The sequence below is a fragment of the Haemorhous mexicanus genome, chromosome 3 (genome assembly GCF_027477595.1).
Source record: "Haemorhous mexicanus isolate bHaeMex1 chromosome 3, bHaeMex1.pri, whole genome shotgun sequence".
Classification (NCBI taxonomy): domain Eukaryota; kingdom Metazoa; phylum Chordata; class Aves; order Passeriformes; family Fringillidae; genus Haemorhous; species Haemorhous mexicanus.
The window spans coordinates 71,786,062-71,801,025 of record NC_082343.1 but is presented as its reverse complement, the minus strand read 5'-3'; the positions used below and the strand labels follow the sequence as shown (position 1 = coordinate 71,801,025).

The window sequence follows — 14,964 nt, the reverse complement described above, 5'->3', positions numbered from 1 at the left end:
AAGAAATTACTGTGTTAGGCGAGAAAGCTTAAAATTCACATTCTCTTAAAAAAGCATTATAAAACAGTCAGAAGTAGAGCACTGAGAAATTTAGTGACAAAGGTCTCCAGTGTAATTTTTTAATGTAGATATTAGCATAACTGCAGCACAACTATTTGTTAACCTTTTCTGTTCTTCTTGTCTTGTAATAGTGAAACACAAAGGAAAATAACATTTAAAAAAAGAAAACTACTGTCAGAAACCTATGGCATTTGGAAGGTATTCAGGTCATTAAATAGTTTAAGATGCACCTGTATTGGTGTGTTAATTCAGAGCAGTAGTGCACATCTGATTATTGTCTGTTACTGTGCTCTGGCACACATCATTAGGTGGCCTTGGAGCATGCACATGATTCCTTTTCTCCAGGAATGTACTTGATCTACATACTTAATCAATATTTAGTCCATGGGAATTAATCTGGAGCAACCCCCCCTGAAAGACATGTAGTATGAACTGAGGTCCTGAGAACCACCTCTTGGAATTACAAGGCAATTCCTTTTGGACAATGCCACTTGCTTAGGTCGATTAACTGTAAATTAATGTTCATTCTGTCTAAATTTCAACCTGATTTATGTGAACACTTTGAAATTGCTGTCCCATAATTATGTGGTCTGGCATTAAAAAAAAAAAAATTAACTAACTTCAAAAATGTGCATGATAATGTTACCACACAGGTCCTATGCTATTACTTCTACTAAGGCTGCAGATAATGGCAATGAATAAAATTGCATTTGTGAAATAAATTGCATTTGCCCAGTCAGGTGGAAAGAATGTATATTTGCAGTTGTGGGCTATTAATCTTTTTTTGCTAGCATAACACCCATTTTGTTGGAATCCCTTGGGTGCTAATTTAATGAAAATACTGAGTTGTATAAAGGATTATGGAATTGTCTATTTTATTAGTTCATGTAATAGTTCTTCAAATTCTTTTTTGTAGATATCCATTTTGGATACCATTGAAAGTATCTTAGCAAAAGGTTATGCTAATGTATACCATAGAAATTTGGAAAATACTTATAAATACTTATGTTGTCTGACAGGGTGGGTTTTTTTTAAAGCCACAGCTAATTTAAATGGTTATAGGATTGTGCATGTTATCACTTCTGAAGAAAATTGAGTATTTATGACCTTAGCATAAAATGTAGTGCCTGATAGGCAACAGACAATTACACTGCCTTTTTTTTTTTTTTTGCCTCGATTCAAATTTTGATTCTGTTCAGATTTTAGCCTAGAGTTGGGTGTTCTCAGATAATAGATTTTCAGCCTTCAATAGTGCAATAGTGTCTTCTTCCAAAGCCAGTACAAGGACATTTATTTATTTGTATTTATACAAGTTATTTTATCTAAAAGTTTTCCATTTTCTCTGATTAACAGAGTACCTCTTCTCCAGCAAATCAGATTGTTTCTAGTTTTTTTTAGCAAAAATCCAAGTTGAAATTTTATTCTTGATTCCTACTATTGCATAATTTATCTCACATCATTTTTTCCCTCTGTTTTGAACACATTTAGGCACTCAGACCTAAGATACCTTTTTTAGATTTTTAGGATGCCTAAATGAAAGGTGCATGTAAACACAAAGTGTGATTTGAAATATTGAATTTCAATGGCTTAAAAATTGGGTGAGCTATTCTGACTTTTTAGTAATGATATGAAGAAATATATTCCAACTGATTAGCACCTTTTCATGCATTGAATTTTAGTCATAATTTACATTGTTAATTCATGCAATTCCTTGTTATCTGGGGAACTCAAAAAGCTGGTACCTTTCTGTTCACGTCTCTGAGAAGTAAAAAAAAAATGCATTTATTTTTATGGTCAGCACATACCTTTCTGAAGTTCTTTGACTTTGAATCATTTTGAACTAAGAGAAAATTGTCTTTATATTTGACTCACGTGTCTTGTCAGAAAACTCCCCTCAGTTTAGCACTGAATCAGTAGACACAGTTAGTGAGCTATTGCATATGCACTGATTCCTTGTTGTAGTTGACTGACATGATTGCATAATGTATAAAATAAAAATAGTTCTGTTCAACCTGAGGTTTCTAATTATTGCAGAATTGACAGCAGAAAATGTGAAAGCAAATGTGGGAGCATGTTCTGAACGAGTATGTTTTATTCTATATTAAGTTTCAATACAGAACAGAATTTAATAACTACACTATTATGTTCTATTAATATAATTTAGTCTCCTAATATGTTGTTTTAGCTGATGATGTCTTTCAAGAATTCTTTACTTGTTGAATAAATGCGTTGATTAATATTTTTAATAAATAATTTTCTTTAAAAAATATGTATAAGCTATGATTGCTGTGGATGTGAGAAACCTGTTTGTTTTTGTCTGCACTTCTGAAATGATATTTTGGCTTGTAAGGAAGTTCTTTTTTAAGAGCAATCTTTCTTTGGGTATTGTTACAGTATTCTTAGTCTGAATCTTTCTTATATTACAGAATGTAGTGCAAGCAACAAAAGATGTGTATGGAGTCAATCTTTCAGATATCCTTTCAGAAGATGATCTTGCAATATATGCAAGGTGAGAAAAATTTCCAGTGGTAATTGGTAAAGGATAATTTGAGCTAGTTAAGTGCAGTTTGTCAAAGTGCTGCCTTTGATTAAACTTACTTAAATGAGAAATTTGCCTATATATGCTAACTCTTTCAAAATCAAACTGTTTTCAGCTGTCTGTGTCAATTCTGATTTCAGTGGAAGCTCTGCAGATGTCTCTGAAAGCAAAATTTGGAGCTTACATCAAATGAAAGATGCTTCAAAAGAAATACCTGTCACTTAATATAATCCTAGAAATTCATAAGTAAATTCATAGGAATTCCATATTCCACTGATAAGTAAATTCCACAGAATTTACTTCTCAATGGAACCAAGAGTGGAACCAAGAATGGTTCCATGGTTGTAAGCTTTGTAATCTGTGGGGTTTGCATTTTTCAAGTGTTGAATTACTCCAGTTCAAATCAGTCATAGTGAAATAGCTTTCTGTAAGAATGCAAAAAAAACCAATAAAAGTTGTCTTTTTATTTAACGCGATGCCATATAAGAAATCTACATTTCATCTCAGGAAAGCACTGTGTATGTATTGAAGTGAATACTTGTGAGACATGAATTAACATGGCCTTGTGTGCATTTGTTTTTATTTTCTAATGTGTAATAGCAGTAGCTACCTCGTTATATTTGAAACCTTTTCAATTTTTAAGGGAAATTTTAATTCACTGTGATATCTAAAGCGGTAATACATGGTGTTTCTTCCTGACTTAGTTCCTTAATCCACTCAAAGCATTTTTTCTTTATATTTAAAATTATTTTTCTCATACTTTCTCTTTAGGTGTAGCTATTTCTCTTGCACTCTTTTGATCTTTGAAATTCCCATTTCTACCAATTTCCTACAAGCTGAGTCATTTGAAGATCCTACATTTGAATAGGGTTAAGGAGGATGTTTCTCGTTATATCTGAAATTTTTACCTTCATCTATGCCTCTACCTTTGTTTCTTCTTTATTTTAACCCTAGAAGATGGATGCAAATTTGACAACTGTCCTTTGATACAGCAGGTAGTTTTTGTGGTTCAGAAAATGGCCCAGTGTAAGCTGGTATCTACTGTGAGTCTCTCTGTGCAGATGAACAACTCTGTGTTAACATCTGGAATTGCAGCTACTTCCAATTTTATAATTTCTTCAGGCTGGACTAATGTTCAATCTGTTGTTAATGTAAAACTGTAAACCCCTTGGAGGCTTTGAAGCTCCCTATTTATATCCTTTTTAAGAAAAAAATAAAACAAACCTTGCATTTATTTCATTTCCTTTGAGCAATGCAGGTTTTAAAAATAGAAAAAATTAAAAATTCTTTATCTCTTTCAGCTACCAAGGCATGGTGCTATTTCTGGTCTGGTGTGCTGATTTATATAATAAAGGATGTCAGTAAAATCTATACTTTGCAAAATGTACATCACTTGAAAATAGCAGCAATTTCTTTCACAGTATGGTGACAGTTCTCACATCAAGCCTTTTTCTGTTACTGTAATAAGGGAAATGGGGATGTAAGATCCTGACTTCATGTGACATCACTGGACATGTTACATATTTTTTTATTATGAGGATTAGGGTCTCACAGATTCAAAGTAATTCAGGTTAAGTTGCTTTATGTCAACTGATTTGTATTAAGCCTATTTGCAAATGCAAATTTAAAGTAATTTGGATCTATTCAGCCTGTTTTTGCTGATGGCTGAGATAATTCTCATCAAAACAGAAATCACAGAAACCCAGATTAGTTCAATTAGGAAGGGACAGGAAGTCCCTCCAATAATTTGAGGTGGTATGCTGCAGATCAGCTGTGTGTGGTATCTTCCTGATGTCAGGAAACTTGCTTGTGTGCATTTAGGTCTTGTAACTTTTAAAATATTGAATAATTTGAAGCAATTAATTAAAATACTTATGCAGTTGGTTTGCCTTTGGTGGTTTTTTTAAAGTTGGTTTTAATAGTAGGCTCTTGCAGTAGAAGATCTTAATTATCTTGATTTGCACTTAAAATTCTCTTATTTAATGATGTAAGTATTTATTCCTTTAACAGTCAAAGTGATGTTGCTGTCTCTGAGGCATTTGTTTCTACAGTATAGAATCTGAATGGAGCAGAAAGAAAAGCTGCAATAAGTTTCTTAGGTACCTGTTGTTCCTTTGTCTTCTGTACACTCTTTCATGTTATTGGTTTTGCACTGGTAGTAGTTGCTTGTTAAAATGTAGTAAATATTCCTGAAGTAGATCAGTAAGACTTCTTAAGCTAAATGGAAGCTCACTGTTAAGAAAAACTCTCTGCCTCAGAAAATTAAACTAGTAAATCACAACTGACATTTTCTTGTCTTTTCAGTGTCACAGCTGTGTTGGAGAGTGAACAAACTGAGTGCAAGATAGCTACATATATTTACATTTGAAACTGTCTGACTTTTCCTCCTATTCTGAGTGACTAAGATTAGTGATAAACTACTTTTCAGAAGATTTTGTTCCACTTCGTTGCCAAGAAAAAAAAAAAAAAAAAAGACAGTATTTTTCTATTGGCAGTGTCTTCCAGCAAATATTTGGAGATGGAGAAATTGTTCCAAAAGTTTGTGGTTTTAAATAAGGGATCTGGACTAATAGCATTTCAGATTAATTAACTAGATTGAATTCAGCAGAGGACTGACTTAAATCTGAAACTTGAGAGGCTTTGTGTCTTTTGCTGATTTTTCCATAGGCTATTCCTCTGACTGATTGCTTTGAGAAAGACATAGGAAGTTGACTGCAGAGGGCTGCCTATTTCTTAGGGGAGGCCTGCTTCTTCCTGTGACATACCAAGTGACACCAGTTGATAAGCAAATTTTATTTCAAAGGAGGTTCTGAGTTCATGCATGCACCCTCTCTGAACTTTTAAAAATCTCTTTTGTTCACCAGAGAAGTACATCATGATCAATGACTTACATAGTATGACTCAAAATCTCATTTCTTAGTGTCATTTTCCTTGTTTGATGATTTTTGGGGGATAGTTCTTTTATTTCTTTGATTTATTCTTCAATCTACTGCTTTTCACAGGTTTGTTCAGCTGGGACAGAGTCAGCATAAACAAGACAAGGGCAGCCAGCAATTTTGTTCAAAACGCCCCTTGGATAAGGTCATAAATTTGTAAGTATTCTTTTCCTTTTTCCATCTAGCCTGGTTTTGCTTTTGTCATTAGATATGAAAAGTGATCAGGTAAATTTGATGTTAAATTGCTTCAGACTCACACTTCCATTTTCCTTACTGCATAAGGGGTTTCAATGCATAGCATGAAGAACTGGTTTTTGGTTTTTTGAGGGTTTGAGTTTTTTGGGGGTTTGATTTTTGTTTGTGTTCTTTTGGAGAGTCTTGTTTTTTGTTTTCCTTTTTAGCTTTTGTAGTATCAAGGGGTTTCTATTTAAAAGTCTTAGCAATCCTGAATTAACAGAAAGTGCTGAATATACTGAGTTTTGAGGGCAATTTTTTTCTTGCTTACTCTCCACTAGAAAACATTCAAGTTGCATTTAAATCTTCTTAGTAGTGGTGTATAAAAAGGGTCATGGTATTATCCAAATGTCATACTAATGTTGAACCAGGTCTTAAAATTTAGATGATCAAGTACTACCTTCCCAGCTGATATCTTCCCGTAGTGTAGGTATCTTAAAGTTTCACCAAGGCAAGGCTGTAGTGTAGGCAGCTTAAAGTTTCACCAAGGCAAGGCAGAATTTAATTTACTTCTGTCCCTGGGGTACATGATCCTTTATCCAACAGCACAGCCACTTCTTGGAACTGCAAGAGCTTTTCTGCAATCCACTGGTTTACAGAAGCCTCAGCTTTGTTTCCTGCACTGCCCTTTGTTCACTCCTCTGTGCTGGTGAAGTGAGGAAACCTTAAACACAGCATTTATACCTACGTAGGGAGAGAGACTGGGTGAGTCTCAACTGGGCTGAGGAAGAATGACATGAAACTGATGTAATGCTGTGTATGAGACAATACTGTCTAATGGCAGTGTTTAGTCACTTGGTATTACCTACATTTAAAGTGATGATACCTCATTTGTAGGTAAATGAGCCTGTAGTTTTATAATAAAACATGCATAATGGGTATTAAAGTAGCAAATTAGATTGGCAAACTGTAAAACTGTTTTTCAATATGAGAGAGCAAGCCTGAATGTTTTAAATGGATGTGTTTATTAAGAAAATCATTTGTAAGAAGAATAATTTTGCTATGAATTAAGGCAATATCTTTTTCATAATTGCAAAATCTTCCAGCATGTAAGACAGTGTAGGAGATAATCATTCCTTTCTTACCCCTTTAAATGTAATTTTTTTTTTCCTAATGATGAGCTGCTGTAAAATGAACACATTAAAGAAAGTCTCTGCACAGAATTCTGGTGGCTTTGGGATAGTTAGATGTTAATTTTTCTCTTTTCCCAAGTGTAATTTCCATGTATTTCTGAATAGTAGAAGTGTAAAAGTCATAGGGCACACAAATCCATGACTCCTGTCACTCCTTCTCTCGAAGTCATGTAGATCATCTCTCCTTGCCAGTTCTATCAAACATGTTCCTCTGTGCAGATGAGACAGGAAATAGAATATCTTGGAGTTGGTGATTTCTTTTTTATTACAGTATATCCCTAGACTGCTTAAAAATTTTCTTTGGGTTTTGTTCTGTAACTTTTTAAAAGTGTTTAAATACTGTTAGAATGGTGACAGACTGTTCTTTTAGTTAAAGTCACAGATGTAGCCATTCTTAAAAGGCATGTTGTTCAACTGTGAAACAAGGAAGCTTTCTCTTACTGAGTTTGAATTGCTGCTCCAAATCAGGAATTTCCTTGGAGAATACTAAATTTTGAGAAATATAATAGAAAGAACAAAAGTGTACTCAAGATTAGGGAGAGAGGGAGGGTTTTCAGTAAGAGCAGCAGAGGCACAGCTGCTCTTATTTCTCAAGGAGCTCTTGAAGAAATTTAAAAATTATACTAACTTTTATTAATTTGATATTAGATGCCTTTTAAATTGCAAAAAAAAATCTGACAAATTTAATTCTCAAGTGGTTGCTTCATGTATGATACAAATGCAATCAAACCCTAGTTCTTTTCATAGTAAAATTAGGTACTCAGTCTAAAACTTTGGGTTCATATCAGCAGTGAGATAAAATTTAAGTTTATATTAGTTGTCTTTTCCACACTCTCAAGAAAAATCTCTTTTAATAACCCCACATTTCACAATTTTAAATGCTTAACCATTTTTATTAAATACATGAAGCCATTACAAAAGAAGAAATATTTCTTATTTTTATAATGTTGCTGCTGTGCTATTTCTGAATTCAAAAATGAACTGTATAAATATTGAAGAGAAGGCTCTGTCTTGAATTTAGAAACTGTTAAGTATAGACTAGAAATAAAAAATAGGGACTTGAGCAGAGACCAAAGTGATGCAGTGAAATAATACTGAAGTTGAGTGGAGGATGTGGTAGTTCTTCTTTTTGTTCTTAGAAATCCCATGAAAGAAACAATGATGGAATTTTACTTAGAGCTAAATAGAGCTAAACAGAGCTGGACTACTTTTAGCACACCCCTTTATCATGTGTGTGAAGGCAGACTCTTAAGTACTCTAGTGTAATTACTGTTGGCTGACACAGTGCACCTGTTCCTAATTCCCTAGTATTCATTCTGGTACGATATAAATAATACTGTTGTAAAAATGCATTCTCAAAACCTTTTCAAATGTACTTCATACATTTATCTAGGAGTACAAGAAACTTTATTCCCTCCTGAAAATGGAATTGAGTGTTTTGATTCCCTGTAGCACAAGAGTGTGGGCCTGCTTAAACATCCTCCTACCAAAGAGTGGCAGGTGCATACATCAGGGTCCAAGCTGTGCTTCAGGTCAGGTCACAGAATGCTTTGGGTGGGAAGGATTCTTAAAGACCATCCAGTTCTCCAACCCCCTGCCATAGGCAGGGACACTTTCCACTAGACCAGGTTGCTCAAAGCCCCATCCAGCCTGGCTTTGAACACTGCCAAGGATGGGGCAAACACAACTTCTCTGGGTGACCTGTTCCAGTGAAGGATTTCCTCTTACTGCCTAAGTTAAACCTGTCTTCTCTCAGTTTAAAGCCATTTCCCCTTGGCTCATCTCTTCGTGCCCTTTAAAAAAGTCCCTCTGCAGCTCTCTTGCAGCCCCCTTTAGGCACTGGAAGGTGCTATAAGGTCTCCCTGGAGCCTCCTCATCTCTATGCTGAACAACCCCAACTCTGTCAGCCTGTCTTCGTAGGAGAGGTACTCTAGCCCTCTGATCATCTTCATGGGTATTTGCTTGGGGTTCAAACAAGGTGAAAAAATAGATTTTGATTACTTTTTAGATGTACTTCAGAGACTTGAGGAGAACAAATGCAGTGTTGAAACAAATGCAGTGGCTTTCTGGTGACTGCTATATGTCTGAGAGCTAATCTACATCACCATGAACTTTTCCTTGGAAGTATGGAACATCCTCATTATAACTGAAGGTTTTAAGCATATCTTTTACTGTAGAGACAGTGATACTCTTGGTGAAACCATAACACCAGGAAGCCTGCTCGTAAGTGGGATGAAAATAATTGAAATTTGCGTGTCAAGGGTGCTGTCCTTCATGACATAAAGCTAATGTTCCTGTCTACATAATTTTCACCATAAAAGCCATAAAGCTACAGGTCTCTAGGGAAACCTGATAGCCAAGTCATAAATATTGTGCCCTCCTTCATGACTATTGTAAGATATTAAACTTATTAAGTAAAATAGATTTTTACATGAATATGTTAGAGAAATAACTTTTAATTAAATAACTGGATAATATAAGCACTCTACAAATAGTTACAGCTTAATACAGGGTTATTAATCAAAGCTGGCACTCATGAACATGTGGTTCTTTCAATATATTTTTATCATGTTGATGCCAGTAGGAGGAAAATTGAGATTTGGCTATTAAATGTTCAAAATTAAATGCACTTTGCTGCCCAGCTTCCATTGTACCTAAGGAAAGGATTTTTTAGTCATTAGTGCTTCAGAAATGTCATATCTTTAGAAACCAGTCAATAAATAGAGAAGGCATCAGTTTAGTGTAATTGCTCTGTTTTGCATTTTACGTAATTGCCCACTTGCTAGTGGACCAGACAGACCAGTTATATTTATTAAGTGACACCTTTGCTGTTAGATAGTGACATTGATAAGTTAGTACAGTGTGCTAGTGTCAAATGCCATTGCTAGAGTCTCAGCTTGGATGCTTTACACAGGTTGAGTAAGTACTGCAGAAACTATGGATGCTTTGAAAAACAATCTACTTTTAAAGCATGTAGACTAAGGTTTTTTACCAGTTCTGAAAACACTCACTTTAAATAAATTAGAAGTGATAATGAGAAGAAACTATCACATTGTTGAGAAAAAAAAATTATGTTTTAGAGTATGCAGCCAAACTCTGTGGGGGACCAGTGATTTTATTGTCTCAAGTTCAACAGTATACTTGTATAAGTAATTCTGTCATTGCAATCAAAGAGTAATCAAATGAATGTATGGCTATGCAAAGTTGAAATATAAAATTGAAAATATTACTTTAATCTGGAAACCTTTTTGCTTTATATACCATATCCCAGTTGTACTGGAATATAGGCACAGTATGTCCTACATGACATGCTGCAGTAATCTTTTAAGACTAATGAACTGTCACGTGATGAAACATTCAAAATACAATATATTTTACTAAAATAAAAGGCTGCAAAATGAGGAAGCAAGAGTTTTTTGACGATTTTAATGGAGATCCTCATTTAGAAACAGTGTCAAACATAAGTTTGTGCCCATAATGCAAGTAGGAGTTTATTAGGGCATTTTATTTATAGAAGGGCTTTCCCTTTGCTTAAGTGTTCTAGTTCTTACTTGTTTTTTCACCTTCAAAAGAAGAGATTCTATGCATAAAAATAACTTTCTTGTCTCCTGAAAAAGCACACAGGTAGTGAGTCATGACTGTGGCTTCTGTAGAATATGGCAACGATGCTAATATCTGAATCTTCATTGCATTTGGGCTGGTTGATGTTTGCTTTATGAAATAGTGAGCTTTGACAGTAAATTGCCACTTTACTTTTTTACCTGAGAAGCTCTGAGCACAAAAATATGTGTCTGTTAAGATTCAAATATGTTATTTGTTGGATGAAGAAGATTTTAAAAATATTTTCATAAAATATCTGAGTGCTGTTGCTTATAATAAATTGTCTGCTTCCTGATAATTAAATAGAAATTTCTTACCTAATTAATCCTTTCTCAGTGTTGGCTCAGAGTATAATCACTTGTTATATTTGCTACTAAGTGGAAGCTCAATGAAGTCTTTCTTTTGTCTGCTATAATGCATGGCACAGATCTACTTTAGCTGGGGTACTTACTGACCGTAGCAGATCTGAGGAAGGATGAAGAAATGAGGGCAGGGCAAAGGGAAGTGAGAAAGTATTCTGTAATGGGATTAATGACAACTTACCTAATTACCCTACTTGGAAAGCTGGGTCTTACCAGGTCTGCAGTAGGGATAAAAATGTAGGTAAATGAATTATCTACTGGGAACTTGCCCTCTCATTGACTCTTCTGTATATTTCAAGGAAAATAAATACACCTCTCTCTCTGTGGAAAATTTTTGCCTAAAGCTCCAAATATTCTGCATGTTTGTTTTTTTCCAGAATACCCATCTCCTCCTTTTCTCAAGACAATATTTACGAAGTCCAGCCTCCAAGAGTTGATAGGAAATCAATAGAGATTTTCCAAGCACATATTCAGGCTGGAAGAGGAAACATGCAGCCCCTGGGAAGAGATGACTTCCTCATGTACAGAGAGTACATTCGGAACAGATACATGTAAATCCAAGCCGGATTCTCCTGCCAAATCCACTGGACTGATAAGTCACAAAAATAATTTTAGAAGGAAATCTAGTTTTGTTCTTTTGCAGTAATGAATTTGTTACTAACTTTTCTATTTATTGTTCTTTACTGTTATACATTTATTGTATTGTGCTTTAGGGGAAAAGGTGGGTTAATATCTGATTTAAAAGGTTATTTAACAGCTTTTTAGCTGAAAGTGAGTCCTAAGACACTAAGTGAATAATCAGAGCACCCAGAGTCACTGTAGAGTATGTAGCAATTTGTGGCAAAGAAAATATGGCATCTTTAGCTTTTTTATAATAATTTCTTACATCGTTAGGTTTGCTAATAAAACTGAAGTGATTTGTATACAAGAATTAGAAGAGAATAGTTTTCTTCCTCTTTCTTCCCTGACAGAAAGCAGTCTTCTTTTACAGCAGAACATTTTCTGATATTTCTTGAGGTTTTTAGCAAAGTAAGTGCTAGAATGACTGCTTGCCATTTTCTGCTTTCTTAAGCAAAAGTGAAAAATATGTGGCTTATGTCAAAATCAAGATTTGCATCAACACCATTAAACTTTGTAACCCTAATACTTGTCAAAATTAATGTCACTGGTGCTGGTAGCTACAGAATCTGTGTCACGTGCTGCAGGGTGAAGATGGCTTGTGACTAATTATCACAGGTTTCTAGTACAAGTCTGAGGAGAACCCCATAATGATTGCATCAGCAAATGAGGGAATGCTCTTCACATTATTGGGTTTGGACACCTGGAGAGTGCCAAACCATCCTGTCATTTATGACAGGCATTATCCTTTTGAAGCATACCCTTCCCCATCCCTGTGTTTGTGCTCCTGTGAGATGCCTTTGGGTTCAAGCCCGGAGCCTCCAGGGAAAGTGGTGCTGGTGAGTGACCAGCTCAGCTAGGGAGATCATGCAAGAGGAAGCAGAAGTTGGGTTAGGCAAGACTGAACATCATGTCCCGTGCTGGGTAAGAGGTAAAGAGGCAGCAGATGGCTAAATAGGTTCTTTTGGGCTTGTGAGTGAAACATTTTTCAAATTAAAATAAAAAAGAAGGGAGGAAGCATGCTATTTGTAATTGCAAGCTAAAATTCCCAATACTTTGTAGCCCTTTGCCTTGAAGAATACTGACAGTATCAGCAGCATTCTTGACAGAACATTTTGTTCCACAGGCTTGTACAGACCATGTTTCAGAATTTTCTGGAAAAGCAGAATAACTGCTTTAGGGATGCAGCCAACTGCATGTAACAGATGTAGAGAACATGTTTGTGTTCACAGTAAATTGCTTTTCAGGCAGCTACTGTAGATTTGTGGCTGCTTGCTGCAAACATGTTTGCATATCTTTGAATATTTTATGCAGTAAGTTGCACCTCTGTCAGTAATTCAATTTAAGAAAAGATGCCATGGGTAAAGGGAAAAAAGGTTTCTTGTGATACAAGTTTGTGTGTCTCAGGGAACGATCTGCATGCAGTAAATGAGAGCATGGTACCTTGAGTTACCAGAGCATTTTAGTGTCCATTCTCTTTTGTTACTTGTTTTGAGCCAAATGGTTGTGTTTTAGGAGATGCAAGAATGAATTGTCACTTTAGATAATACTTCATTGCAATTGTCAATGTTTTTTTCCTCTGGAAAAATAAAATATACTGAATTCTTTTGCCCAATATGAAAATAATTCGAAGGAATAAATGCTTGCTTTGAAAAAAAGTAGAGCTGGAGTTCATCTCTTAGTGAGACACATGCACACTTTCCTTACTGCACTTAAACTATTGCAAGGAATGTTTTCTAGACTATCACAGACCTTACTTTTGTTGTTGATAGATACTGGTAATTCATAAAAGTTACCATTGAAAGTGCACCACTTACCCACAGATAACTCAGAAGATGAAACTCACTTTTCAGCAACCAATGATGCTGTTGGAAAATTTAGGGATAGTAATGATTCTGCAGCTCTAGGAGAAAATATGTTCAGCCCTCAGCAATCGAGACACTCCCCAAAGAAGAGGATTAAAGGATATTGGTTCTGAGAGCTGAATGACACCTCAGTGATGGCTTGTGTGATCTACCATCAATGTACTCTTAGCAGCTGTTCAGAATGCTTCCAAGTGCCAATGTCCATTTTCAATGGGATTGTTTAAAGAAAAAAGAGTCCAATGCACAAAGCAAGACTCCCAGCTTAGCCCTGAGTAAACTCAACAGTCTGAGTGGACTTGCTGCCTAATGCACATAAAAATGATTATTTAAAATAGAAATGCACTCAATCACCCATCTAACAAGTTCAGCTGGATAAAGGACTCCCAAGGTGCCGCCTCTGCATCCACCTACTTTATCCCATTCTTGTGATAATAAGGTTCAGTTTGCAAGAGTGTTAGAAGTTCTCAATAGAATTGAGATATTTTCCCTTTCAGAAGCAGAAGAAAAAGTGTGCAAAATAAGAATAAACATGAAAAGAGTGGGCTGTGTTGGCTCTGAAGAGTAACATGGTGTTCTTCTTCACTTTTAAACCATATGGACAAAAGAAATATTTGAGGAATATGTTGATTTTTCCTCCATGATATGTTTAGTTTGTTTCAGTGTGTTTAAAGGTTACATTGCAATACCATCCCAAGATGTACACCTGGAAAATAATGACTTTTGGTTCTTTTCCTGTGGAATCAGGAAACACAGATATCAAATTAGGACTGATGTGGTAATTTATGTGCCACTTCTGTGCCAATGGATTTTGATGCCAATCCAATAGCTTAAGCTTTGTGCTGTGACTGCAGGAGCAGTTCTTTTCCACAATTTTCATTGGTAGTTTCCCCTCTTTGTGAGTCCTGTGTCCACTTGCAAAACCCACTGACTTTTTGTTCTCTTCCTCTCATTTTCCATAGGGACTCATCTGTGGTCCTGAAACAGGACCTTTCATTGATCACACAGCTGCCAGGAGGAAGAAGCAAAAGAGCTGGCTATAATTCTAGGGTGATGTTTGTGGCAGCTCTTTGTTATGTTACTGGCTTTCTGAGATTTTTCTGCATCATCCAGGAAGGTTCTCTTGGCTTTTACAGACTTCACTTGTATAAACTCCAAAGCATATGTCCTGTCAAATAGTCGTATTTTACAGTCTGAGGAAATACCAACTTCACTCAGGAGATAATTTCATTCTCCATAGTGGTTTTACCCTATCAGTAATTACATAAACAAGTCCAGTTCACTGAGGGTAAAATTGAGGTATGTACACAGGAGTGTTCTATTTGCTGGTGTAGTTTCAATCCAAGTGATTGCCTAGAGGCTGATAGGGAGAAATACAATGTGCTTGGCTTCCAGATACCTCCCTCTATATTTAAAAACCTAATTAAAGTTGTCACTTTTGGTGGTGATTCAGAAGTAATATGAAACTAGTGCGTAAAGTTACAAAATATTAATAATAAAAAATCATACATTGAAATTACAGCCCTTGCAAAAATTGCTAATCAGTAGTCCCCTTGTGGAGTTCCTTAATCTACCTGCTACAAAACAAAACATTACAGCTGCTGATCTGTCCACTGGAAC

The 14,964-nt window shown here is 35.5% G+C and overlaps 1 protein-coding gene across 1 annotated transcript in view; it reads left to right on the top strand.

The window, feature by feature from the left end:
- Positions 1–13,140, top strand: part of FIG4 (FIG4 phosphoinositide 5-phosphatase) — a 51,982-nt gene extending 38,842 nt beyond the window's left edge. Inside the window, exons 21-23 of the mRNA XM_059842310.1 lie at positions 2,487–2,569; positions 5,602–5,691; positions 11,242–13,140. Coding sequence (XP_059698293.1) covers positions 2,487–2,569; positions 5,602–5,691; positions 11,242–11,419 — 351 coding nt within the window. The 3' untranslated portion in view covers positions 11,420–13,140. The remainder of the gene's footprint in view (positions 1–2,486; positions 2,570–5,601; positions 5,692–11,241) is intronic.
- The last annotated feature ends 1,824 nt before the right edge of the window (positions 13,141–14,964 follow it).